The following is a 27255-nucleotide window of genomic DNA, read 5'->3' on the forward strand; positions in this document are numbered from 1 at the left end:
GCTGGGTGCATGGAGAGGTCTGGAAGTTTCGAGAACACAAAACACACAGCTTTCCTCATTTTTCGTCAGACAACTCATCCTTCGACCCAACAACAACATGCAGTGTTGATTTTCAGGTGCAAATTTTATTGTGGATCATAACAAAAGGTTTCAGGAAAAGCACAGAAAAAAAAAGAGTGTGTCTTTTACTTACAGAGTACATATATTCTGTGAAAGCTACTAACTCTGCAGTTGAAGGCAATGCAGCTTAACTTTAACTAATAATTATTAATTTTGGATACATGTTTAGCAAATTTTCAAAATAGTATTTTTTCTCAGTTAGTTTGATACTGAAATTGAGGACTAAATGTTCCAATGACTCTATTTTTGTTGCAGCAGGCATGGTATTAAATTGTTAGACAGAAAAGAAAATCTCATTATTGCAGAAACAATATCAGACAAAATATTTTTAGAATACATTAAATTAGCCCTTGTAAATGTTGAATGACTCAAAACCTCTTTGGAAAAATCCATGGATTCTGAGGTATGCCTAATTTTAAAATTTTGGTGGTGCTATGTCAATTTTTCATGTGACAAATCAAAATAAAATATCTTCAGGCAAGCTAATTGTAACTTTTTACAAAGGATTTCTTCAGTCTGTAATTGTACTTTGACTGTGAAGAGAAAGCCCACACTAATTCTTACAATAAAATGACAGAAGCCTTCTACAGGTAACAGTGTAAAAATCTTGTAATTGGTCTTCAAGGCACTGTTTTCTCTTTGGATGCTTGGCCATTAATGAAGGTTGTTTTGAGAGGGAAACAAGAATAACAAAAACTAGACCTAAGGCTGGCATCTAGTACATTAAATATTACATATATATTTTTCTAATGAAATAAACTCTAAAAGCCATTCTGCTTTATAACACCGTGGCTTGCAGTAAGGTGTCTGCTAAAATAATCTGAAACATGAATTTAAAACCATACTTCCAGAATAATAAGTACAAAAGAACAAGAATAAAATAAAAAGAACAAAAGCCAACCAAGTGCCCCAATCATCATGGTCTGCTTGAATGCAACTTTCCCCAGCACTGCAATGCTCTGTAAGAGAGGCTCTGGTGATTTCCTGCCACTTGTACAATTCACTGCAGTAGATTAGGACCTTATCCAGCTCCTGCTGGTCCACCTGAATTCCTGAGCTATGGAGCTGCAAGGGCTGCTACCCTCTGTAACATGGAGCTACTCCTGACTAGGAAATGTAAAGAACTGCACATTCTGCAGTCAGCACATTTAATAGGAAACTTGGTTCGTCTGGACTCCATCAGAAATACAGAGCAATGCAATTCTGGGCTTTACAAGTGTGTCTTGGGTAAAATTTTGCAAAGGTTCCTTTTTATAGGATTTGTTCCTTATGACAAATAACAGCCAGTCAGCTGAGAAGGAAATCTGAAAGGAGCTGACCTCGAGGTATTAGGATTTTAGGTAATTATTTTCACAACACCTTATTGACACACTATGAAAAATCTGTAGTTCCTCTTTAAAAAAACCCAAACAGTAAGTTCTGTGTTTGAAAGAGCACGCCAGGATCCATCAAGAGGGAAAAGATGCCCATCTCCAGCCACAGAAGAAACCTAGATACCCTATTGCTGGATGTAAATGAGTCAGAAGCCACAGAAAATGGTTCTTTTGGGGGTCTCACCATGCCCCAGCAGCAGCCAAGTTCACTGCTTGACTGCTACTCAAGGCAGGCCAAGAATTGGCCACTTTTTGGTGGGCTCAGCTGCCTGTGGGCCTTTGTGTGCCACAGCACAAGAGACAGGTACATTGGTCTGGTGGGTGAGATCCCAAAACCACCACGAGATCCTCAGGAAGGGTCTTGGATTTACCCTAGCTGGCTTTAGGATCCAAAGTGCTGAGACAGCAGCCCTCAGACCACAGGCTCCCTCTGGGACCAGGAGAGGAACTGGCCTCTCCAGGTCTCACATGAGCCAAATCAATCCATTTGTATCCATTTAATCATTTTAAGTAATTATACATAAAGCTGGTTTGACTAAAATTTAAACAACTTCTATCTCGATATAAAGAGTGAGGAGAGTTCTGCTTTCAGCAGTATGTCAGGGTGCACTGCTGTGTATCAAGAATAAAAGAAATGTAGGTGTGGCAGAATTTGGCCTAGATAATTTTTCCCTTCCCTGGAGGAAAGGGCTGGCCTACACCAACTGCTGAAAAGCAAGCTGTCTATTCTATAGTAGTATTCTATATTTCTCTTATATTCTGAATCAAAGCAATAAATACTAGATATAATCTCTATATTAGATTTTGTATTTATCTGATAGCTATTTAAATCTATACTGTCAAAAATATAAGCAATGACCCACTCCTACAAGGCAGCATATACTATTTGTGTGTAAGTGTTAAAAACTATCACATGGATCTATATTTACATAGGACACTGTTGTTTATATAGCAGACTTTAATTTACATAAATTCTTACCATAGGATAGATAATTGTGGAAAGGTTGGATATTGTTTAAATGCTTCTACGGTTCTGCATAACAGCATTTCAGCATGAGGATTTAATAATTCTGTCTCAGTTTTATATGTTTTATAAGGATGGAAATGGAGGCTGACAGATAAATCTCCAATAATGTTATACCAATATAGCACAAGCAATACTTATTTGCAAGCCCAGGCAAAGAAAACTGCTTCAGTGTTCACTTTACCCATACAAATCTCCTCTTTAAAGAAAGTGCACTCCTGAAAATAAAGGCTGTCAAAATCTTTCATCACTGTTGAAATGTAAAAGTGTTGCAGATGAGCATGTTCTGCATAAAAAACATAATTTGTTTTTTAGTTAGCTATTACAATTACTACTAGGTGTGCAAATGAAAAACTTGCATGTTAAACATTAAAATAAGCTGAAATTGCTCCTGATATGTACATGAGAAGTTCTGCCTCAGTTTGCTCAAAAAAAAGTTTGGTTAATTTCTATTGTTTAGCTTCTCAGATACTAAAGCAATAATGAAAATTTTCATTTTCATTGAGGTCAAAATATCCAGCTATTTCTTCCTGTAAAGGGGAAATAACTGCTGTTTTCTGTACCTCTAGTTTCACAAACTCCGTTAAAAACACACAGGTAAGAAAATATTTTAATAAAGATATTTAGAGTGCTTCTTACAATCAGATAACTTCTGAGATCAGAGAACACCCAGGTATTGTCCTTTGAATTGAATACTGAGACTTTTCCTTGAGAAAGTTTGTATTATTTCTCAGGAAAATAATTTTGCAGCCCCCCCCCAGCAGAAGTCAGTATCACCTTATGACTAAACATCAGCTGGCGTTTAGCAAAGACAGAAAATAACTGCTGGAGTTCCCTCTGTGCTGATGTTGTACTGGAAAGCTCTGCATAAAAGAAAAATAAAAAGCCTGGAAAATGGAAAAATGTAATGCTTTACATCATGAGTAACACCCAGCTGTTACTGAGTGACCTTGCCAGCTCTGCCTTTCTCCTGGTGAGGATTCAAGCACTGACAGATCACTTTTCCTTTGACCTAAGCCAGCTCTGCTGTAATTGGATGGCTGTTAACAAGTCTCCTTCCTGCACTTAAGCACTCCCAAGATTTCTGAAGAGTTATCAAGGAATTTCAGCCTGAGGAATTTTTTTCCTGACTGTGTAAACGAGGATCCCAAGAATTTGTGGTTGCAATGGAACACTTTGTTTCAGAAGTGATCCAGACAGCCTCCACCAGCCTCCTCTGGTGCTTGGTACCAGTCTAAGGGAAGAATCAACTCCTATTTCCTTTTTGTGTCTTTGTTAAAGCTAAAACCAAAGAGATAACAGCTCAATTGGTGGAAATTAAACATAAAAAAAATCTTTGTAGCCATGTAAAGTCACCAAAGAACTTTATACACTAATGGAATCTTTGCAGATGGAAGTAGTTTTGACCATTTCTAGAAAATGAATCTTAATTTTTTGTGTTGAACATTATGCAGCAACATACATTCATCACAAAATCAACCAAAGGGACAATTCTAAATTCTATTTAGCAATCAATCTAAACTTGCAATCTGATAGTCCTGTGGTTAAACTGCAAAAATAAAAACAAGCCATTCTTCTACTTTCTAAAATGATGTAATAATACAAATATTATAGAAAAGCTGTATTATACAGGTGTGTCTTCCTGAAAAGTGTTCTTTGCAAAAAAGATCCCTTCCTTGAAAAAAAACAAGTGACAAGCTGCAAAGTGTGGTTCTGTGGAATGCTCAATAGCACATACTGAAGTCTGAAGGAATGAGTAGCCACTTCAGTTTGTACCCACAAAATTAAAGCCTAATAATAGCACTGGAACTATATATTCAGCAGGTTGTTTCTTCTTCTTAGTTGTCATGTGAGCAAGTGTATTTAACTGTTTCTCCCCATTCACAACTCTCTTCCTCACAATTAGAATGGAACTATCTTATCATGGATGGAAAATACTCTTCCCCTTCCCAGATTAAAAAAAGATATATGTAAAAAATAATTAAGTACTCAGTAAAGAATATTCCTATGATTGGCCCCAAAGGCTGATTTGAATCAAACTTACTACATTTTTTTGCATTGTTGCTTCACCTATTAAAAACAATGCGAAGACAACCAATACATGAATTCTCCCAGAAAATACCCAGATACCTTCCCCAAACCCTTTTTCTTTATAAGTTACATTAGTCTTAAATCTACCGTGAAAATAGCAGTGCCAGAATAATCAACTAATAACCAAAAATTCTTCAGGTAAATGGTTTTGTTCCTTTTAGGACAGAGATGCAGAGGAATACCGACGGAAGATATACAAGTTATGATGTTTTCTTTGTTAACACTGCTTTCTGACTCAAATCAATTCTTCACTCCACATTCCTGTATTTGGAAAACAGATTGTACAGTACTCTCAGCGTGGACTTCAAGTCACAATTTACAATATCTAGAAAAAAGACAAGGGAAGACAAATTAGTTAACTTCATTAGCTCCAAATGTTTTCCAGAGAAAAAGTGCCCATTCTCTACTCCTTTCCCTTGCTCACATTAGTAACTACGAACATTAGATCACAAGGATAGCAAAAAAGAGTAAAAGTATCAGTAAAACACAATTTTCAAACTGGCAACTCAAAATTTGGTGTTTTAACCACTTCTAGTTAGGCATATAAATAGCTATTGCTGCTGCTGACGAAACGTAGCCAAGCTCAGATGCTCCTGAGCCAAAGTGTGCCCAGGATTACAGATACTTCTATGACTTCACCTTCACACAGTTGTGGCTGGAAAGTAATGACTTTGAAAAAAAGTCATCAGTAACCAATGGAACCTTCATGTTATGTAAGAATTGTAGGACTTGGCACATTCTGGGCTGCAACATCCTTCACTAGGCCTAATTTCAGCAAGATAGCTAGAGGCAAGTTTAATTTTCCAGAAGATCTAAAGAAGCTAGGTATACAAGTGCTCCTTGAACAAACATCTGAAAATTCTTTGAGTTAGCTGACATTCATGGCTGAATCAGTCCTCAGAAACTCAACATCTAAAGTAAAGGATTTATATGAAACAAAAAGCTAATGAATACCTTCTGTTTCAAAGAGCAGTTCTTGAGAAAGTCAATATTATTTCACAAGAAATCTATAAAACAAACTGACAAGTACTACTGCAGCAGTCTACACTGAAGTCTACAGTGCTTTACTCAATCTCAAAGAAGGATTCAGAACTGCCCTCAGAAAGAGCAGAGTGGAATCAGAATTGTCCTATCTCTTTCTGCTGAATGCATAGGAACTCAAATTCCTAACTGTGGTTCTTGGAATTGGCCAAAACCTCCAAGTAAGCCCAGTCATCAGAGTTTAGCCATTATATTTATCTACATTAAAGTTTCTCACAGATTGTGAAGGGGTCACATTTAAATAACTAATCCAATAAAACCTATGCATGGTGTCCTAAAGTGGGCTAACTAAAGATATTGAATTTACATCCATGGACAAAGGGTGGAAACACTCAAGGCTAGACTTTATTCTGGGTGTGTGCATGGTCATATAACCAGAGGCAGCACTGATTTGTGGCTCTTGATAAATCATATGAAAAATACTTGGTATAAAATGAAGAGGAAATGCCAAAAGCTGCAGGAAGGGTGCACTGCCACCACAACATCCCACTGCAATCTGTAATACTGTTTGCATGCAACATTGGAAGTTTCCCCTTTCAGGCCAGCAGCAAGGTGCAGAATTATTTTTTTTCCAAATACCGAACTTCTATTATTAAAGAAGTAACTTTGTTAGGTATTGCAAAGACACCACCAAAAAAAAAAAAGATACCACCACCACAGCAAAATCCCACAGAAGGGCTCAAAGTAAAAGAAGCACACTCCCAGGGAAAGATGGATTATTTCCATTGCTACACGGGTTTGACCAACACATGTAACATTTTACCGGTTGCAAGTTTCTAAAAGAGAAACTTGAGTTTGGCTTTGATGTACACATTGCAAGGAGCTCTGAAAAAGCTCAAACTGCAAACGAATTCGTTATAGATTCAGCAGATTAATGTTCCAGCCATTTTTAAAGCAAAAGGTCACAGAAAGCTTTTTAAGACCTTTTTGATTATATTGCAAATAACCCAAATAAACTGTTGACCCCATAAAAATCATTGGTTTTCATACTCATTTATTTAACTGCATTCTTTTTTTTCCCACTAAATATGTTTTTCATATTCTAAAGCACTTTTCAGCATATTTTTTCCTCAAGAACCTCAAAGAAACAGTGTAGGAATTCAAAGAGTATTTAGTGTACACATTTAGGTTAAGATCCTTTTCAATACTCTTTTGCTCACTGGAAATTTTAAGTATGGGCATTGTGCCCAATGTAACAACACATAAAACAGATGTGTTTTTCCATTCACTTTGGGCAGGAAGTTTCATATTAAGCATTTCAATAATTGCACAAGAAATGTCTTATATATGCTGAAATATCCTTATGGCTTGATTTATACTGGAAAAATTAGCTGTCCCCTAGAGCAATAAATACCTGAAAAATTAAATGCCATAAGAATTTTAAACCATCCATGGGGAATAAGGGATCACAGATACTCTGTGTTTTACTTGGATCCCTCCATTTCACTGTTTCCCCATTCTCACTTTGACTGTTTCAGACATAAAGGCTTGTGACACACTCACCAGTGGTACAGTTAAGCATGACTGTGGATAAGAGTTCAAGCAGTCAAAAGAAGTAAAAAACCCAGGCTAGGTAGGTCCAGATTTAATGCACAGGCTCGATCCTGAGATACATTATTTTGTGTGTGTGTGTCTCTGTGGCTGTTATAACCTGGAAGCTGGAAGGGATGGAAAAAGCCCCGAATGGAGCAGAACCTGATTCAGCAACGAGTGCCTGAATCTCCCAGGAGCTCTGACTGTTAGAAGCAACACCCTGACGTGAGCTTATGTCAACTCCTCAGGGAATGACAATCCAATACTGTGGCAGGAAAAGACTGTGAGCACCACAGAATGTAAGCTTGAAATTGGTCTTGAAAAGACACAGCTAGGTTGATTATTGTGGCAGGTAACCAGCAGGAGCCCAGATATCATTCCTGGTGGGAAGAGGGGAAGAGAAGCTGCACACCCAGCTCCTGCAGGGTAAGAAGTAGTAACTCCTCACAGGAGGAGCTACAAGAAATACCCATTACTCTGGTGAGTGTCTCCAGCCTGAAAAGCTGGATTTAAACACTGTATGCATATGAACAAAAAGGAGTGGAATCCCAATGCTCCTAAAGTCAGCAGCAAAACTTTTACCATCCCTGAAGCACATTCTACTGTCAGTCCCCAGCTCTACATCTAATTTAAATATGCATTATTAGGTTCTGCATTCAAAGGCATGCATGGGAACATTTGAAATTCTTCTTCCACAACACCTCCTTCATTTGTGAAAATCTTATAAATTACTGGAATACTCAAGGTTTAGTGTGAAAATGTGAGATGGAGGAAAATTGACCAATTGAAATCTGCCAGTGACACCAATCACAACTGTGTTCCCTTTCTTTCAGGGAATACTGGAGTATTACTGCATATGTTTGGCCAATGAAGAAAGAAAGCATTGCAACCTTTGAAAAAGTGCATTTAAAACACAGAGTTCCTTGAGCACTACAAAATGTACCTTGCCTTTTGCTGCTGGATACCTTCATTTAGCCACCCTGAAACCTTGTAAGATCTGGAGCCAACACAAATTTTTAAGGAGATGCAAAAAAGGTAGAATAGGTACCTTCTGGTCTTGGCTTTGGTTTTTCCAATCCACCATCCTGCATTAGCTCAAATGCAAAGGATACATTGACAACCTGGCAATACAACAAAGGCAGTCACTCTTGTGAACTCTGTACAGTGCAAATGGTCAAGACAAGATGTATTTAAAGTTGCAGACCCAGATATTCAGAAGGAAAAAATAGTCAGGGCTCTGTATATCTGGTCTTTGGAATTCAGACAATTCATTGTTTTGCTGATTCTGTGTGATGGTGGTTGCAGAAAGATAAAGGTAATTGAAAGTTAACATGAACTAACACAACCCTCAATAAAATTACTTGCAAGTAAGCACAGCCCACTTTCTACAAGTTCAAAAATTGGAACATGATGGCCCCTGAAGTTCTCTTGTCTTGAACAGACAGATGAATTGCCTGGATAGCTGCAGACACTGATGTAATGTTGGTCTTAAATTGACACATTGTACATATATGCCTTTATGCTTCCAAAACCCATGAAACCTTTCCAACATTAAATTCTTGGATTTTGGACACACAAAAAAAATCAATTCCGTCATCAGTGCCTGTGTGTAATCCTATATATGTTAATGAACAGTAGGTCTTGTACAATGACAGCACCACACAATGGCTGCCAAAGTCTGTTAATACTTGCTAACCACCCCATCATTAATATAATTTTCTGGATCATTCCAGCTATGTATTAATACTGATTTTTACAATACTTGGAAATGGTTAGCAGTACAGTCCTTTCTTGATTTCAGCTATTAGCATCAAACTTATGCACAAAAGTTTGTGTTATCCTTCTACAACTAGACATAGTTACATGTTTGTTTTTAACAGAAAAATGAAATCTAGTTACCTTTTGCTCAAAACTATCAGGAGTCAAGAAAAAGCTGTGCAGGGGAACAAAATAGCCTTCCAGGAGACCCATTAGCAGGACTAAGTACACTCCATCTGCAAACTGTGAAAAAAAGACATTTCTCAGTACATTTCCTGAAAAATAGCTCACCACTTTTCCTATTGAAGAACGGAGTCCTGGAACAGGATTGCCCAGGGAAGTGGATGCCCCACCCCTGGAACTGACCAAGGCTGGATGGGGCTCTGAGCAACCTGGTCTGATGTGTCCCTGCAGGAGGGGTGGAACTGGATGATCTTTAAGGTCTCCTCTAACCCAAACCATTCCATGTTTCTTTGGTTTTGTCACAGGCCTCTCACTGTGGCATCAGGTCTATAGCAACCCATCAGCTTCCTGAGGCAGGTGATTTTCTTTCAACTGCTGGAAATACCACCTCTCATTTCAGGGAATGCTGTTTCAGATAAATGCTTAAGGAGTTTCTAGGTACCTTTGAATGCTTTCCCCCAAGATAAACAATGCAATGAGCAGAAATAGGGAACGCCCCTTTGAAAGCCTTTACACACAAGTTCCATCTAAATCTTAATTTTACCTTTGAAAAATCTCTATCAGCTTGGTAGGGGTGTAAATAAAGCAGAGATTCTTAATAACATGAATCAAGACATAAAATAAAGCCTGACCTGAAGACACCTGGGGTTTTTTGATAGTGCAGATCCCATCCCTTCCTGCCTGACCCCATAATTTTCTTATGATAACTGCTGCAATTGTTCACATGGGGAGGTATTAATACAGCAGGATTAAGCTTTTCTTTTAGCTTCTTTTCAGCCAATTTAGCAGCTGAGAACAAGACAGAAGAGCATGCAGCACATTATTTCTGTGGTGCAATCAAGCCTGCAGCCCAGCTGTACAGCTGCCTGTACACTTGAGCAGCTTTGCTCCCGAGAATCCCCGAGTTCCCCCTGAATGGAGGCATTGTGATCCCATGTGGCTGCGTGCTTGGGCAAAGGTAGGCAGGAAACAACTGCTCAGCCTGGCACTGGAGCAAACCAAGTGCACACAATTCCTTCCTGACCAAAACAAGCAGGTCCTCCTTACAGCACTTGGCAGCACCCATTGGGTAATTAATTTTTATGCTAATGGAAGTACAAAACTGTTTTAGATGCTTAATTGGTGAGGGTCTTCTTTTAGAATATTTAGAAATGAAGGGTTTCCTGCTGAAATAACATCTTAGAGCTCATTCAATAATAATTCAGTGAAATTTCTGGATAAAGCTGAAGGCATAGTGCACAACATAGTGCAACTACCCCTCCCCTTTAAGAAAGGCTATAAAATCCTACCTGTGTGTCCAGTTCAGTCACCTCTAAATTCAATTTATTCAGATGCTTGTTCACAAAGGTGATGAGAGTCTGAAATATGAAAACAGTGCAGTGAAGGCCTACTCAGCAGCACAGCATTTCAACACCAGCAGTATGAACTCCACTCAGAAGAGAATCCATGTGAGTGAAGAGACTGCAACACAATCTCCACGTTTTGAAATTGAAATGTGACATTAAAAATTGTTTTAAAATTATTTTTACAAGAATTAAGAACAGAAATAAAATTAATGTGAGATATATATATATAAAACCACTGTTAAAACACAGAAAACCCCTAAATTTTTAGCAAACTAGGGAGAAGTGGGTAATTGGACTCCACCCAAATCTGACAGCAGCCAAAATACTCTAGGATCAGACCTCTGGCAGCTGTAAACTGGATATCTCGTTGGCATCAGTATAGTCAATGTACCAGTTGGGTTCTACTCAACACACACTTTGTGAGAACTTTCCTGATGGAAACTTTGATAACTATATGTAGTTCCATGTCCCAAAGTTAAGTTTGTGCTGCTGAACATTAAATAAAAAGTAACATTATAATCATGACTTTGTGTATTTAAGCATAAAGCTTAATTGTATTTCATGTATGCAAAGCATGCCAGTTATACATTATATCCACACTCACCACATCCACACCATCTGATACATGCAAACATGCACATGAACACATTAGGTATTTCAAAAATAAAAAGCCTTCCAACCTTTTTCACTACATTGAGCTTGTCTGGGGCATGGTCAAATAAAGTGTCGAATGCATCTCTTTCTGAAAAACATTCAGGGCCATTAATATACTGAGCAGCAGTTGTTCCAGTGCAGAATAAACACTTCCTGAGACACACATTCATTTGAGACAACACAGTCAGCAAAACAGTTCAATATAGTCTCTGTATCCCAAGTACCAAGTAGTTTGCATACTTCTCTCTTTCTGTGAGCTGCTATTGACTTATTCTCTATTGTTCACAAAAAAGCATCATTTTCAGGTGGGATTTGGATCACCTAAAGACCCTGTTTCTCAAAAATGAGTGAAGAATAGCATCCTTATGCATGAGATCTTAAACAGCCAGATAGAGAGAGCCAAGTAACCAAATAATTTTCTGCAGAAGAACATGACTTTACATTAGTCACTATATCTACAGAGGAAGAATTCCTCCAAGGGCCACTGACTGCATTATTAAGCATCTCAAGCAGGTTTATGACTACACATCTGCAATACAATCCTTTGTACAGATGTTTTTGGCCATTCTCAGATGCAATTTAGGGCACTACCAGCAGGACAACCAACCTAAGGTAGCATGACTAGAGTGCTACTGCAGTCACCTTCCGAAGAAAACAGAAAAATAAATAAAAAAGGCACTAGAGCCTTTTCTGAGCAATTTGTGTTTCAACAGCCACCTGAATAACAGCAAATGACTCAACAAACATTCATATTCCTCAATTTAAGAAAAACTCCAAAAGCCAGAGTACATCCAAAGGCATTTGTAGAAGGCAGACTTTACACCAAGCCAGACTCAGGGGAGTGTTTTCTGTTGGCCAGCCTCAATCCTGGCAGTGAGACACAGGAGGCACAGGACCTTGCATGGCGTGCAGGCCTGCTGAATAATGACTCAACATATTTAAAGTATAAGCAGGTAATGGATGTAGAATGTAAACATTCACCAGCTGGTTCATGATAAGACACCATTTCACATTATGCTGGGAACTCAGGACCATCAATACCACTGCAGTAATGTTCTGGAGGTTAAACCATAAAGCATATGCAAATTAACAGGTGCTGAAAAGCAATGCAATGTATTTTAAAGATGGTCTGAGTGATTTTAATGGTTTTTTTCCCCCTTTTGTTAACTGCCACAACAGCCTGTGGTGCATATTTGCCAGGGCAACTTGAAATCCTTCCCTTTCTTGCCACTTGATCAAAGTGACCATTGGAGAACTCATGTACCCTCTGGCTGCCTCAAGAAAAGAGACAATAATCAAATGAACTTACCATGCCTTCCTGATAATGCCCTGTGGGTTAAAAAAAAAAAAAAAAGGAAAAGAACAAAACGGTTACATACAATTCACCTGCAGATATTGTGCTGCAACAAAGCTCAGCACACATGGTAAGATCTTCAGCTTGGTGAATAATGGAGTAGATCCACAGAATTAGGAGAATTTTATGAATAACTTCACCAAGATAGTCCAGGGTTAGTCTGGAGTCTATCAGTATAATATCTCTTGTCTCCATCAAAGTCTCACAAGAGGCCAGATCTCATATTCCCTACTTTGAACCAAATCAGCACACCTTGCCTGAGTAAAGAAGGCTTTTTCATGTTGATTTTGTGAAAACTTTCCCCTCTGCTTTGAAGATGCATCTACCACACCAACCTCAATGGAAAACCAGCCCAAACAAGGTTTGGGCTGTGGTGTCAAGGACTGCAGGATTTTGCTCCAGCTGATCCTTCATATAACTATCACACACAAATCCACACAGATTAATAATAAGTCCATAGTGCAGCTTCTCTCCATTCAATTAGAAACCTGGATATTCTACTACTGTTCCCTTTTGGTTTGGAATAGCTTTTCTGTTATGAAATGTTCAGTGAGATGGCACATACAAGGCTTACTACCATCATTTTACACACCTAAAGTCCTGCTTTTAGTTCCCCACCTCTCTATTTCCACCCCCTTTTGTATTTTTAGATGCTTGTTTGCAGCTCTTGAAAAGGCTAAAATACAGTCACTGGCTGATGCATCATCTTCCCTGGAACCCCAATACTGAAAGCTAAATATCAGCAAATGTTTGAATTTCTGAGACACATCTGTGTTCAATTACTGAACTGCTGGCAAATGTGGTGTTGACATACTCAGTGTTACCAGTTATTTCCTCTTGGATTTGTCGAGACTGGAGGATTCCTTCTCGTTTCTGGAAAAAGGAAAAAACCGACATTTTTCTCACTAAAGTTTAATGCTTAGGGTACAGTAAAAATTTGTGATCCACAAACATAATTAGATAAGAAACCTGCAAAATAAGAACTTCTCTTACACCAACTTTCAGTAATATATCATTTTACCTTGCAAGTATTTCAGAGAACTCTTTTATACATTACAAGAAACCTGAAACTCCACCTGTAGAAGGAAGCATTTCTTTTCCTTTCTCCATTGTTCTTAATTCACTTTTCTTTTAAAGGTCCCAATTCAGCGAGACATTTGAAACACCCAAACACATATGTAAGTATTTTAGTGGAGATAGGTCTAGGTGAGCCGAATTAAGCCCTGTATTTCAATGAACAGCTTGGCAGATGGTGCCCATGCTTCCCTTTTGCAAAAACCTTGCTCCCAGGCTATTTTTTTTTTTTTCTCAGTGTTTCCTTTCTGTGCAGACAAAGAGCTCTGTTGGCTTCTGACAGAAACCAAAATGGAGCTTCCATTCATACTCCTATCCTGGTCCAGCAGTGCCCTGATGTTTGTCAGATGGCAGAGGCCCTTCGTTGCTTTGTCCAGAGGCTGTGCCCAGCGTGGCAGAAGCCAACTCCAATCTCTGCTGTTTGAGTCAGCTGAAAAATGCAGCACTTGAAGAGTTTGACATTGTTTCAGTTTGCTGATCACACTCATCTAGGGCTGGTGTAAATACCACACATATGTTTTGCCTCTCTTTGTGCTCTCTCTGTCAGTCCTGTTTGCTGGTATCACCAAAAATTTGCAGTACACAGAGAAAAGTCAGGCAAATGCTGACAACAGCATTTCAAGTCTAGACATCAGGCAATTACTCATAATTCTTCACTCCCTGTCATACAAGGAAATGAGAAAAATAGATTTATGCAGGTCCTAGACTCATCTCTGTGGAAAAGACAAAATGAGAATAACCTTTTAGAAAAGTTCTTCATGGCATCTGAATTGGGGCTGCTGCTTTTCCCTTCCTTGGAGAAGACAGCACATCCCTACCTGAAGCAGTCCTCAGTGTGTGATGGGCTGAGGACTGAGACAGGCTTGTCTATTCCTTCCACATGCATTACTAAAATACATTTCTTGATATATTTTTCCTTCTACACTATATTACTAAAATATATAAAGAAATATATTTATTTCTGCAACAAATAAATGGGTCACTCCAGACTGGCACTTGGAGTAATGTGAACTGTCCTTGCAGCTAGATGACAGTTTCAGGGGGTTTCTGTGATATTTTTTAAAGTCCAGCTTCTAAGTATCTTGCACATGGTGAAAAATGCATTCAGGGAGGGCCTTGGAGCACTTAAAAGACAGAGGGGAGTCCAGGGTGCTCCATTGTGGAAGAGGGGGCACACACCAGCTGCAGAGGCATTGCCTGTCACACACCTTCAAAGTCTGGAGAAGAATGACATAGTTTAGGACTAACTCCACTTCCAGCTTGTGCAGACAGCAGTGAGTGCTGTCTCCAGTCCTAACTGAAGCAACTCCAAGTTACTATCTAGTTCATGCTAGCACAACTTGGAATTCCACTCTGTTTGGTATTTTTGTTTATTTTTCCCTTTGCTGCAGGGTGAAAGGAAACCTTTATTTCCTCCTCATGATGACTCTGACATGGCATTGATGCCTTATGCAGCAAGAACCCTGCTGCTCCCATCTCCCACAGGGGCTGAGCACCACAGCAATGCCATCTGTATTTTTCAGTGATCACACTGGGAATATGGGAACAGAAAAAGGTTTCTAATGCTCTACTCCTTCTCTCTGCAAGCACACAAAAACTGCCTGAAATATACTCCAGCACTGATATTAAAAATATTTCCTTTTTTTTATAAACTTCAGCTAATATATTAAAATTTTAAAATCTGCACATTAATCTTGTCGTTGACAATAGCAACAAAAACAAACAAAAAAAACCAAACCAAAATGATCCCAAGCCCTTATTTTGTGTCTGGCACCTGACCACTAACACTGATGGGAATTCCACACTGCCCAAATACAATGTGCATCCCCTGGACACTTATTTGACCAGCACATGTCAAGATAGACTTTCCTGTACTTTTGATTTGTAAAAAACGGGTGAATTCCCAAAGGAATGGACCTTAAAACATTGGTCTGAGCACCTTCTCTGAAGGCTTCCTGCTCCTTAAAAACTCTTCACTCAAAATTGACCCTAACACTGATGTCACCTATTGTGAGGTTTGTTTTATACTAGACAGAGAATGACACAATAGTCCTGAAAACACACAGAGGTGCTGCTGAGGACTGACAGACTGTGCAGCATGTTCCTTAAAGGCAACAGTGGCTAAAATTGAAACAACAAGCCATAAAAATCAACATCAACTATTTGAAAGTCCCTGAGAAAAGAGCTATGAATTAAGATTCCCCATAAAAAAGAAAAGCTGGACATGCATTCCAGTGGTGACAGAAGACCTTAATGAACAGGCTTGGCATTTTCTTCCCTCACAGCTGAAAGACTTCACAGAAGGCCCTGAAGATATTCCTAATCACTTGCCATTTAAAATTGGCAACTCCCTAGAAAAAAAAAAAATAAAAAATAATCTGAAACTAGGGTAGCACATCTGGAAATAGAAAAGATCTCATCTTATCTCCTCTTGTGTCAGCATTTTTATGTAACTGAGGGCCAACTGCTTAATTTCCCCCCAGTGTTCCAGTCTGAAAATCTTGCCATAATTTGGATGGCTTTTTGCCTATGTCTTGTTACAACTCATTTCACCTGGAGGACCATTTTTATAACTGCCCCACCAAAGTGAAATGCAGAATTATTCTGGAGCTTGAAAGACAAATACATTTGTCAGAGGTCCAGAGAAGATTTCATTGGAACCCGTAGGCAATGCTGCTCCCAACCATTTCAGACCTTCCCAGGTAGTGGTACCAATGATCTCTGATTAAGGTTGTGATTTACACACTCATCTCATCTCAGTAATTTCCTAGCTCTGCCTAAGAGGAGTTTATGCACCCCAGAACTGCTGTCCCAGAACATGCTGAAGCCATTCTGGCTGCTCTGCCAGTGCATTCTTACACTCTCCGATTTCCATCTCCTGGACACAAACAATCTGTCATCTAACCATTCGTGGATGGTAGAAATACATAATTTTTAGGAAGAGGCAAAATGATGACAAGACCCAGCTCTCCAAAAAAGCTCTCAGTCATTTCAGTAGATACGATCAAACAAAGCCTGGGTTTTGTTCAAAGTTATTTATTCTACTGTTATGGCAGGAAAAGAAAATAATAGAGTAGCTACAAAAGGTCCAACTATTACATTTTTTCCTAAATCAGCTTAAACCCAGATTTCATATCACTCTCATTGCTAACAGCTTTTGTACAAAACAGCCAAAGGAAACAAGCTTTCATAAGAACTAGGCTGATTACCTGTTGGACATGAGCACATTTTTTGTTTCACAAATATGTTTTTTTCTATTTCAATAAATGACATCCAGCCAACACAGCAACCCTCACGTTTTACGTGTTTCTATGCCTAACAAAATCATGAAATGAATTAAGGGAGTCTTTCTTAAAAGACTTCATAAAAGTACTTTGTTCTTTTACTTCTGTCTCTCCTGTTCTCTTTATCAAACCATGCACAGCAGAATTTTAAAACAGCTACTGCATATATGGTCTGTTAAGCTTCCCTAGGCTTGATCTTTCTTTACAGGATGCTTTGCATCCTGTAAAGAAAGTGTTTAGAATGTTTAGAACATGAGGTGTGCAAATCTGGCCACTAAATTAGGCATTAGGATCTGCTGATGGTTGATTAAAACTTTTGTGAGTTCAAAGGGTACACAATGCATGATACAGAATCAGTCCCACAGGATATCAAAGACAGATTTAAAAAAACCAAAAACGAAACAAAAAAAAAACACAAAAAACCCTCACCCACCATAAAATAAAAAAGAGAAATGTCTCAAACAATTACAGTAATTACAATTACAGTAAATATACTGGCCCCCACCCTCTGTTAATAGGAATCAGCAGAGCTCTGGAGTTCCACTGACTGGCTGTCACCAAGGTCAGGGTCTGCAGGACAAAATCTCCTTCAACATTACTTGGAATATTATTCTGGTGCAACTGCTTCCACTGCAAACCACTGGCGCCTGAGCTGCAGCTGTGTAACTAAGAGTGAGCCAGATTCTCCCACTCCTTATTGTTTTAAATTGGTTTATCTCTACTGACTTCAGTGGATTTGCTGTTGAACTACATTAGCCTGTTTAACAAGAGGACAATTATGCCCACTTATTTCAACTTGTCTGGAGGTATGGAATGACAGCAGAGGTTTTGGTTCTTTTTTTAAGGACTGTGTTATTTTTCTTATTTAGTTTTTCATCATAAAGATGCCCTGCTCACTGTACTCCAGATTTCTTAAGCTGGTTGTGGTGGAACTTTGAGATAAACCAGTGTAAATAATACATTTATAATAGCCAAAGGAACTATGTTTCTTTGAAGCCTTAGTCATGTTAGTGCAGATTCCCAGAGATTCTCCTTCATCATCTGTAGAGAAACCCATGAAGCAGAATCTGAGCCAATGAGTCACTACCAGACATCAGCGACACATTTACCAGAGACTCTCCTTCAGACTTCTCCCTAAGTAACAAAACTTGTCCTATTTGAATTCTAGAAGAGAGAATGTTTACTTTCTCAGATCTGTCTTGCAGATTTTCAGTCACACAAAACTTGAGCAATAGCTCTTTCACCCAGTTACTTCAGGGTAACATCAGTTAAAAGACATAAATAAAGGCAGTTGCAGTGTGAAAAATAAAGGCAAAGTTAATTGAGAGAAAGAAAAGCAGATTAAATGGGAAGAGGACAAATAAGATAAAGAAAGCACAAGTTCAGCTGAAAGAAAAATGATGAACAGAAAAACATGAATTTGAATGGATGAGGCTCTAATAAGGAAACTGACAAAAGATTTAGTTGATGGGGATTTTTTTGCATGCTTTTGAGAAAACCAACACTATAATCAGACTAAATTAGCATGCACAGAGCTGAAAAAGAAGTTAGTCACCTAACATAAATGTGAATGTAATAAACAGTGACAATTCATCATTCAGTGCCAAGAATAATTTGAATCTCTACACAAGTGAGAAGAGCATCAAAAAATGGGGAAAATAATAATTCTAGCGATCATTCTGGGTGATAAACACATTCCAACAATAATAATTCATATATTTTTACTGTCACAGTCTGGCCACTTCACAGTAAAAGTAAGACATTGTGAGCCACAGCTCAATCTGGGAAAGCACTGGTGCCTTTTTCTGGTGGAAGCACGGACAGCAGGGAAGATGCACGTGTACTCCTTGTCAGCCACAGAGACACACGCGTGCCTGCCCAATGCATCTCTCAAGACACCCCTCAGTCAACTTCACAGCACTACCAAGAGCTGTTTAAGGCCCCTCTTACCTGCACAACAACCACCTGAATGGACACATGGTCAGGGAGTCGGATTGGTGCTCGAAAATACTGAGACAATGCAACCAGAAGGTGAAGGATCGCTACGAGACTTTTAGCATGAACAGCTGAAATACACATTGAAAGCACAGGTTACAAACGGCAAAGTAACTAGGGCAGAGATTTTTACTTCTGTTTAGGATGTAGGGATTATGGGACTCTTTTCCTCTTGCCACCTGGAGCCAGGGGGCACCTTTAAAGCACCCCATCTGTAAGTGGTCTCCTGCAAGATGTGTCAGCACCAATGCACTACTCTTTGCAACATCTGAGTGGCACAGGCTCATGGAGATGGAAATCTAAAACTAATCCAAAAGCCAGATTTTATGTACAGCAGTTTAAATGCTGTCTCTTCATTCTCTTTGCCTCTCTTTTATTCTCTTTATTTCAATAAGGATTTATGAACTATCAGAAAGATATTTTTGTACTCATAACATGCACTTATTCATTTTTAAGTGTCACAATGTCTGCAGGATGATAAATGAGCCTGTTTTGGCACAAGCCTTAAGCAATAACTTATTAAACTCAATGACTCAAACATTCCTCATGAAGTTGTTCTAGTTCTGTTATTGAAGCTTTTTTGCAGAAGGTTTCATATATGGGTAGTTAACACTAACACAACTTAAAAGACATCAAAAGCCAAACTGTAGGAAATCCTTGATCAAGTATCAAATCACTGCCATGCATGTGGATAATTTCCAATCCTTATTATTCCCTTTCTTCTTCTATTTTGTTTTTGCACCCCCAAAGTAGTATTCCTAAAAGATCTTTGACACTGCTGCGCACTTAGGTTTTTTGTACTTGAACTGATCATTAAGTACTACCTTACTGCACTGCTGAAACATGATCAGATTCACACAATACCCTTCCTCATCATCTCACAGTGCAAGTCTCAGCTATGCCATGCAGATACACATTCATAGAAAATGTGGCATTGCTGGCAAACGCTGTGGTCAGGGATGAGGTGTTTTAGCAGAACACTACAAAGATGTCTGTCTGCCTACCACCAGTGTGTGCTACAGCTGGACACAGCTGCTGCTCTCTACCTCTACTCCAGCTCTAAAACACATGTAAAACATTACATTAAAAGTAGGAGTTAAATTGTCAGGCCACTCCAAACACCCCACCTCCAGCTGCATAACAGAGAATGGAAAGAAAACTCGGGGCAGGTTGAAAAAGGAAGGGGACAAAAAATTCAGCAGGATCACAGAAAGGGGAAAGTCAAATGGCCAAATGTTCACTCTTCCTCCCTTGAGAGATTTCTCTCCTTCTAACTAATTTGTTGTGAATGGAACAGGATACAAAACTGCTCAGCACAAGTCAGGTACAGGAAACAGGGAAAATGGTCAAGGTATTCACCAGCATGAAATGATTCTGAAAACCAAAATTAAAACAGATTAAGAGGCCTAATTTTTCTAAAACTGATAATCTGCTTTCTGCAATACATATCCACTGAAGTGTCTCGTGTTGGGCCACTGAAGACATTTCTGTTAGATACTTTTATGTTCATTCTTAATACGATAGAACAGGAAGGGTGTAGAATTAGTCTTGATTAGAGTTTTGTAAGCAAAACTAGTGTTCAGACTTTGCCCAAAATGATCAGAAATATTATTGATATCTATGTCATAAATTTCACAGAGAGTTCTAGGACCTAACTGTCCTTATGTCCATCTACTGCATTTCTGCAGGTACTTGCCTGTTTCAACAAACCCATTTACCAATACAAAACTTAAGTTGGCATGAGCCAGCAAAGCCACCACACTTGGACAGACTCTGAGAAGACACCTAACTGAAACTGAAGGCTGAGCACCAGTAAAGAGGACAGAGTGGCACATCTGGAAGTGCCTCTCAGAGCAGCTCCTGCCATAAATCCCAGGTTTCAGCCCTCCCTTACCACTGGGTATTTCAGAACCCCAGATGGCACCTACGACCTCCCAGCTGTCAACAAATGAGAACAGTATAGCAAACACAAAACTTACAGTCAACATTCCACTTAATGCTTCTTGGAGGGAGTTTAAGGGTTTCATTGATCTTTTCAAGCACTGTCTGTAGCTTCTGTTTCTGAGCAATTTCAGACTGAGTAACTTCTGCAACATTCAGCTTCTCACTTTCAAGCTTCTCTGAAGTGATAGAAGAAGGAACAGAGGGAAAAAAATTGTCAGCTCCATGAAGAAGACATTCCATACACCCAGAGCTACATTCAGAAGACATCAGACTTCCTAATTTTGTATCTAAGTTTTTTTCCAGAGCCACTTTCCCTCCACACTTCTGAGCTTCTAAAGATAAATTCACATTTTGCCTTTAGTTACACACTGACAAGGAGAAGGCCAAGTACTGCTCTGTGCTGCACCACTGGCTAACAAACATTTACTGCAACTCCCTTTAGGGAGCACCAGACTTGAAGATAAGGCAAATTACTTCTGTTGCTTCTTCTTGAAGGTTATTCTGCCTGCAAGTGGCTTGTACAGCAGACCATCAAACCTAGGAAACAGACACCAACTTTATTTCACCAGTCTCAGCTTCCCAGCTCCTACCTCAGATACAGGAGATAAAAATTTTACTTGGCCTAGTAGTGATAAAACGGAAGTGATTCCCTATTCATAGAGCAGAGGATGCATCAAAGAAAGGCAAACAAGTTTTCATGAAAACAACTAAAACCTCAGGCAATTTCTCTCCATGAAACCACAGCCATTTTCTGCACTCAAAATTTGCAGTAGATTTTAGAATACTTAATGAATTGGTTTGTTACAATTAGTATAGTTGCTATGTATATACATACATGGTTTATTGTTTACCCTTAAAGAGTAAGCAAAGAAAATATAGCATCTCCCTGGTGACAACACCAGAAACAAAATGCTTGGTCACTTATCAACCTACTTCTACAAGACTATCTTGTGAAGATTTATCTTATGTGGTAAGAGCTGATCTTGCTCCCATCAAAGCCAGCTGAATATCTTCCCAAAGCAAGTGAGCCTAAACCACCATCCTAAGAGACTGCTATCTCCCACTCCTACCTAAGAGACTGCTATCTCCCACTCCTACCTAAGAGACTGCTATCTCCCAATCCTGCCTAAGAGCTGCTATCTCCATAGGTTTCTTGCACCTCCTCAGAAATCAGTTTGTGCATAGTCTCACCACAAGACTGAAGATTTAGTAAGCAGAGACCTGATCCACAAGGAATTAAGGGTAATGGAAAAGATTCCTCTGAAATCAGTAAGTGCTAGATCAGTGTATGCATATTTACAGTCAAGCTGCACCTGATACACATTTTTTGAATTTTAGGTGAAGTCACTGGAGGTCTGCCCATGACAATCCAATTGCTCAGTCTGGGCATATCCAGTCCATCGCAATATATTCAACAGCTTAACCATTCATAGAAGGGAATAGTCTGTGAAGTCTTTATTAGAAGTGCTCACATGATGTTTCAAGATTCATTTAGGATACTGGAAAGAAATTTACTGGAGACTTTATGAGCTGTAATAACTACAAAAATGGCTTTCAAGCCAACAGTGTAAAAAGCACGTGCCAACTCTGCATTAGCAGTTTCTTTTCTCTATCTGTTTCTCAGCTGAAGCTCAGATTGCAGTCCACTGGGCACCATTACCTCAGTCATGTTAAAAGCCAGACATCAAACCAGAAAGAAATTCCAACTTTCCAGAGGAACCTTGCAATGAAGAAACTATAGCACGGAACGAGCAGAGATTAAAAACATCCACCATGGTACTGAGACTGCCCTTGCCTTCAAACTTACTTTCCACTTGTAACATGGTGAAGTTTGTGCAGCCCATATGCAGGTAATAAATTTAATAGGAGTGAAAACTGTTGCCAAGACAAGAGCCCTCCCTCTGCAGCAGCCCAGGTAGGCTTTGTGCTGTTCTCATCAGCTGCAGAGCACCACGCGTTGCACTGCAGCCACGAGGGCTGTGCATACAGCCCATTGCTCAGGGGTCTCATAACACAATGCTATTTTTGTATCACTTAGTGGCATAAATGTAAGGTGATACCAAGGCTCCTGGGCAGGAACAAGACATCCACTTCTTGACAAAGTGCCTCAACACTGTGCACGTGTATTTTTTCTTACCAAATAATTTCTGCAATACTTGTCCATCATACAGGTCTTCAGCCAAGTCTTTCACAATAATCCTCTCTCCTACCAACACATCATTAATCCAGTCAATTAATACCTATGTGGGAAACACAAATTTGGCAGTATTATACACTATTCATTTGCAATTTAAACCACATGTCATTTTTCTTAGCAGAAAGAATACCAAAGCTGCAGTGGCTCAAAATACAGTTTGACCTACCTTCAGGAGCAAACAGGAAAGACTCAGGAAGGACTCACCTGAGGTGGCTGTGCCAATGCACCACAAGGTCTACATAAACACTAATTGATGCAGTATTTTCTGGAGTGAAATCATTCTCTTGCTTTCAGTAGCATTTCAACATCTTATTGTGAAGCAAAAGGTGCTGAAGTTGATTTTAATGAAGCATCCTGCTGCAGTTCTAACTCCAAGAATCAGACAAGTGAAGATCAGCATGATCTTTGATTGGGGGTGGGATGGAACTGAGAGTCTGGACTCAGGATTTTAATAGAAGTTTTTAAGTGTCCCTGTGTCACATCTAGAGAAAGATACTGCCACAAATTACCTCCCCATTTCACTGGGATGCACGCACCACATGGTTCCAACTAATTAATATCTAACTAGTGCTTCCAAGTGTTCAAGTGAAAGAGGCAGGGATGGCATTAAAAATAGTTCCACTTTCCTGACAGGGTTTACATGCTTTCATTACCTTCATTAGTTCTTGCAATTTTGGATCATTTCTTGAATTTGGATCCACCATTGTTCGGACTTCATTTTCCTCTGGAAGGTTTAAAAGAAAAACATTAGAAACTATCCCAGGCACAACACTTCATTTTACATCAAGATTTCATGTTGAGATGTAAAACTTTTGTGAATTACCTAGCATAGTGTCCTCGGGGTCTAGTTCGAATGGAATGGGACTGAGAGGTAAGTTAATGGCATTTATTCCTTCTTCCTGTAATTCAGACACTAGGAAATAAAAAAAGAAAAGCTTGGTCAAAATTCAATTTAATTTTACTTACCATTTCACTCTCACTACAAGTAGCATTAATTGTCTTAGTTTCTTTATAAGAACATGACTCTATTAGATAAGCCACTGCGTGTAATTACAGCAATAAAGTAAAGCTAACAAAAATGGGAGGCCCAGCCAACAAACCTTTACTTGTATGAATACATTTTTCATGGATAATGGTGCTAGAACCAACACAATTACCTCAAATCTCTTCCAGGACATGGCCCATTGTCCTCAAATTTTTAAAAGGCTCACTTGCATGTTAATGGTCCTGACATTTTAACACTAATGAATCATTTCAGCTGAGGGAGCTGGTTATTGCTCTCAGTACACCACTGTGGCTCCGGAGATCCTTCAAGTTTAGCTCCTTGGGAAGAGCTGGTGTGGCTGTGCACCCACCCAGGAGTCACCAGGCTGAGGAACTGTTCTGGGCTGAAGGTGTAGCTGCAGCACATTCCAATGTCCAGGATGCTGATGGGTCTGCACTGGAGCAGGCTGCAGGATGCTTCTGGGCTGTGTTCCTGGCCTTTGCTCAGCAGAAATCACAGCAGCAAGACACAGTGTAGGATGATGAACCCACAGAAGGGTTCCCTTAGTGGACAGTCGAGGTTGAAAAAGAAGTTCACAGAGGAATGGGGAATTGATCTGAGACCCCACAGTCTGGAGATGTTCTCAGGAAATATGGACAAGGTCTTACTCAGCTATAGTCCCCAGATTCTGCAAAAATCAATGTTCTTGAGAAGAAAAGACGAGAAAGATTCAGAGAAGTGGTGTAAAGGGAAGCCTGTCACTTGTTCTGTCTTGTTCTGTACCCGGTACTTTGTTCATTCCTCTGGGTGACCCAGACTTTAACAGGTTGCAAAGACAAACCCCCCTTCACTGCCCAAACATGCCTCCCTAACAGAGGGCAAGAAATACCAAGAGGCCAACACACCATCCTGTGCTGGGCAAGGACTGCCAGCACTGAGCAGGGAGGGAACCAGAGCGGGATCACACGAGTTTGTACCTTGCTTTGTGAACAGTGCAAAGCTGATTTACCAAACCAGGAAAGGGGCTCACTGTCTCATCCATGACCAGGAAGTAATGCTGCTTTGACCACTCAACTTCCAGTGCACACACCCTAAACAGCACCGGTTGTGAGCTCATCTGCTCCAGTCAGAGTTTAAACTTAAATAACTTAATCCAACAATCCCACATATGGCCTAAAGATTCAGGCAGTTGTCCACAGCTTCTGACATGTACTGAAATATCTGACTTATGTGCAGATGCAAGATTCACCATCCAACAATTCAGATTTACCAGCTGATGCTTTCCTCAGTTTATTCTGAAAATCACAGAGACAATTTGGTTTCTAAGAAAACAGAGAACCACTCTAAAGATCTGTTTTGTCTCTGCCCTCATGGCTGCATCATAAGTTAGCTTTACTTCCTTGGTGCAATAAGTATAGCTAAATTCACATGAACACTGTGATCATCAGTCAGCTGGTGCAATAACAGGACTTAGAAATTTACAAGTATTTTCTATGCTTCATGAAATGTTTTGTGCCAGATGAAATGTTTCTACGCATGCTTCAAGGACCTGTGTAGCTGTATTCAAGCATCTATGTAAGACTCACAGCAATAATGGCTGCTAGAATGTTTATTACTTTTAATGGTACAAAAATAATTCTGAAAAATCCACTACCTTCAACACTGGCCCCATAACTTCACTCCATACACTCACCCTGCTTATGTATCTGTAACAGACAAATACTGAGCAGCTCTGAAGAGTCATAAACTGATGCTGACAATAATAGTTCCCTCGATTGTTGTATATTCTCTAAAACTGATGGCTGAAAGCTATGGACAAATTAATCCCTCATGTAACTCCACTGAGTTCTGAGGAGTTATAGCAAGGATGAAGTTGGTCTAGCATGTACAATCTCGGGAACTGCTTGCACATTAAGTAATGGCAATTGTTGAAACTGCTAGCACTCCTTAGAGAAAATCACTGTTGTTTCTTGGTTTCATTAACCTCTTTGATTTTTTTTTTGGGGGGGGTTTCAAAATGATTATGGGCAAATGTCAGTGGGTAGAAAAACTTCCCTGTGGAGGTCCTTCTGCTCTGAAATGTTTAGCTCATGGAGGACTACACACAAAGCTTCCTTTCCTAGGCAGAAAACGTGGGATTTTTTCACATCAGTCCCAAGGGGGAACATAGTAAGTAAAATCTATTCAAGCCAACTGCCTCCACTGAGCTCTCCTGTCCCAAAGGGCTGGATGCTCTGCTTGGGTGAGACACACTGGAGAAAGCAGCCAGCTCATTTTCCAAGTGAAGGACAGTAGTGAAAGCTTTTGGTTCCTCTCTCCAGGGAGCAGCCTGCAGGCAGAGCTTGCTGACAATTCTCCGAGGTGACTGAGTGGACCTTTCAAGGTGGAAGGTTATGTAAGGAATTCTTTATAAGGCCCACTGAACCTTGCCATACCTGTCCTCTAACATGCACAACATTCTACCTTGAATAACATGACCTCCATCATATTCTCAGAGAAAATAAGAGAAAGCAAACAAACTCCCGCCACATCTTTTCGTGAAAAGTGAACATAAAATACAAACACGACAATAAGAAATATACATGGGGAACTGAAACATTGACGTGTTCTAGAATGCAAGTGTTATATTTACTGCCCAGCAGGGGCTCAGCTCTGCTTTCTGTACACAGCTGTAAGCACAGACATTCTGCACACCTGCCAGAGCCATTTGCAGAACCTACCCACCACACCTCCAGATGATCCCAAGAGCCCAAATGGATCCAGTTTTTAGAGAGGACAGCTCCTCATCACCTTTGCTTTCTGCAGTGCACAACCCATGCCCCAGGCTGGTATTATTCCCATAATAAAGGCTCCCCCTGCCCTCCTGTCCCCCGCGAGCAGAAAACAAACCCTGAGACTAACATCATCTTTTTCATTTCTTTCCCAATACTGAAGAGCAGAGATGTAACTGCAGATTAGTAATACTACTAAACAGAGCAGGTAAGCACATGCATTATATCAAGCTGTATGTAAACTGAGAGAAAATGTATTATGTACTATAGCCTCACTTTCTAAGACTTTAAATCAAGAAAATACCATGACAAATCACTGCTATACACTTAGGTGTTTATAGAGCAACCACAAATATATGATTGAGGTTAAGAGTTTGCATACCACAGTTTCAGTAGAGGAGTCCATTTTTCAGCTGCTTTTCATTAATTTGTTTTAATTAATTTTCATGGAAATCACTTCAGCAACTTAGTATTTTACTAAAAAGAAAGAACACAGTATTGGGGCAATTTTTGCAGCAGCAGCAATTA

At 39.5% G+C, this 27255-nt stretch overlaps 1 protein-coding gene across 3 annotated transcripts in view; it reads right to left on the reverse strand.

The window, feature by feature from the left end:
* Positions 1 to 105: 105 nt before the first annotated feature.
* Positions 106 to 27255, reverse strand: part of PARVA (parvin alpha) — a 62913-nt gene continuing 35763 nt past the window's right edge. For all 3 annotated transcript variants that reach the window (XM_064426165.1, XM_064426167.1, XM_064426166.1), the window contains exons 2-13: positions 23795 to 23884; positions 23625 to 23695; positions 22912 to 23014; positions 20810 to 20950; positions 18786 to 18901; positions 13292 to 13350; positions 12433 to 12452; positions 11150 to 11211; positions 10413 to 10481; positions 9082 to 9183; positions 8231 to 8303; positions 106 to 4933 (exon numbers count right to left, since the gene is read on the reverse strand). In XM_064426165.1, the coding sequence (XP_064282235.1) occupies positions 4857 to 4933; positions 8231 to 8303; positions 9082 to 9183; positions 10413 to 10481; positions 11150 to 11211; positions 12433 to 12452; positions 13292 to 13350; positions 18786 to 18901; positions 20810 to 20950; positions 22912 to 23014; positions 23625 to 23695; positions 23795 to 23884 (983 nt within the window). In that variant the 3' untranslated portion in view covers positions 106 to 4856. The remainder of the gene's footprint in view (positions 4934 to 8230; positions 8304 to 9081; positions 9184 to 10412; positions 10482 to 11149; positions 11212 to 12432; positions 12453 to 13291; positions 13351 to 18785; positions 18902 to 20809; positions 20951 to 22911; positions 23015 to 23624; positions 23696 to 23794; positions 23885 to 27255) is intronic.

The sequence above is a fragment of the Passer domesticus genome, chromosome 6, assembly GCF_036417665.1.
Source record: "Passer domesticus isolate bPasDom1 chromosome 6, bPasDom1.hap1, whole genome shotgun sequence".
Taxonomy (NCBI): domain Eukaryota; kingdom Metazoa; phylum Chordata; class Aves; order Passeriformes; family Passeridae; genus Passer; species Passer domesticus.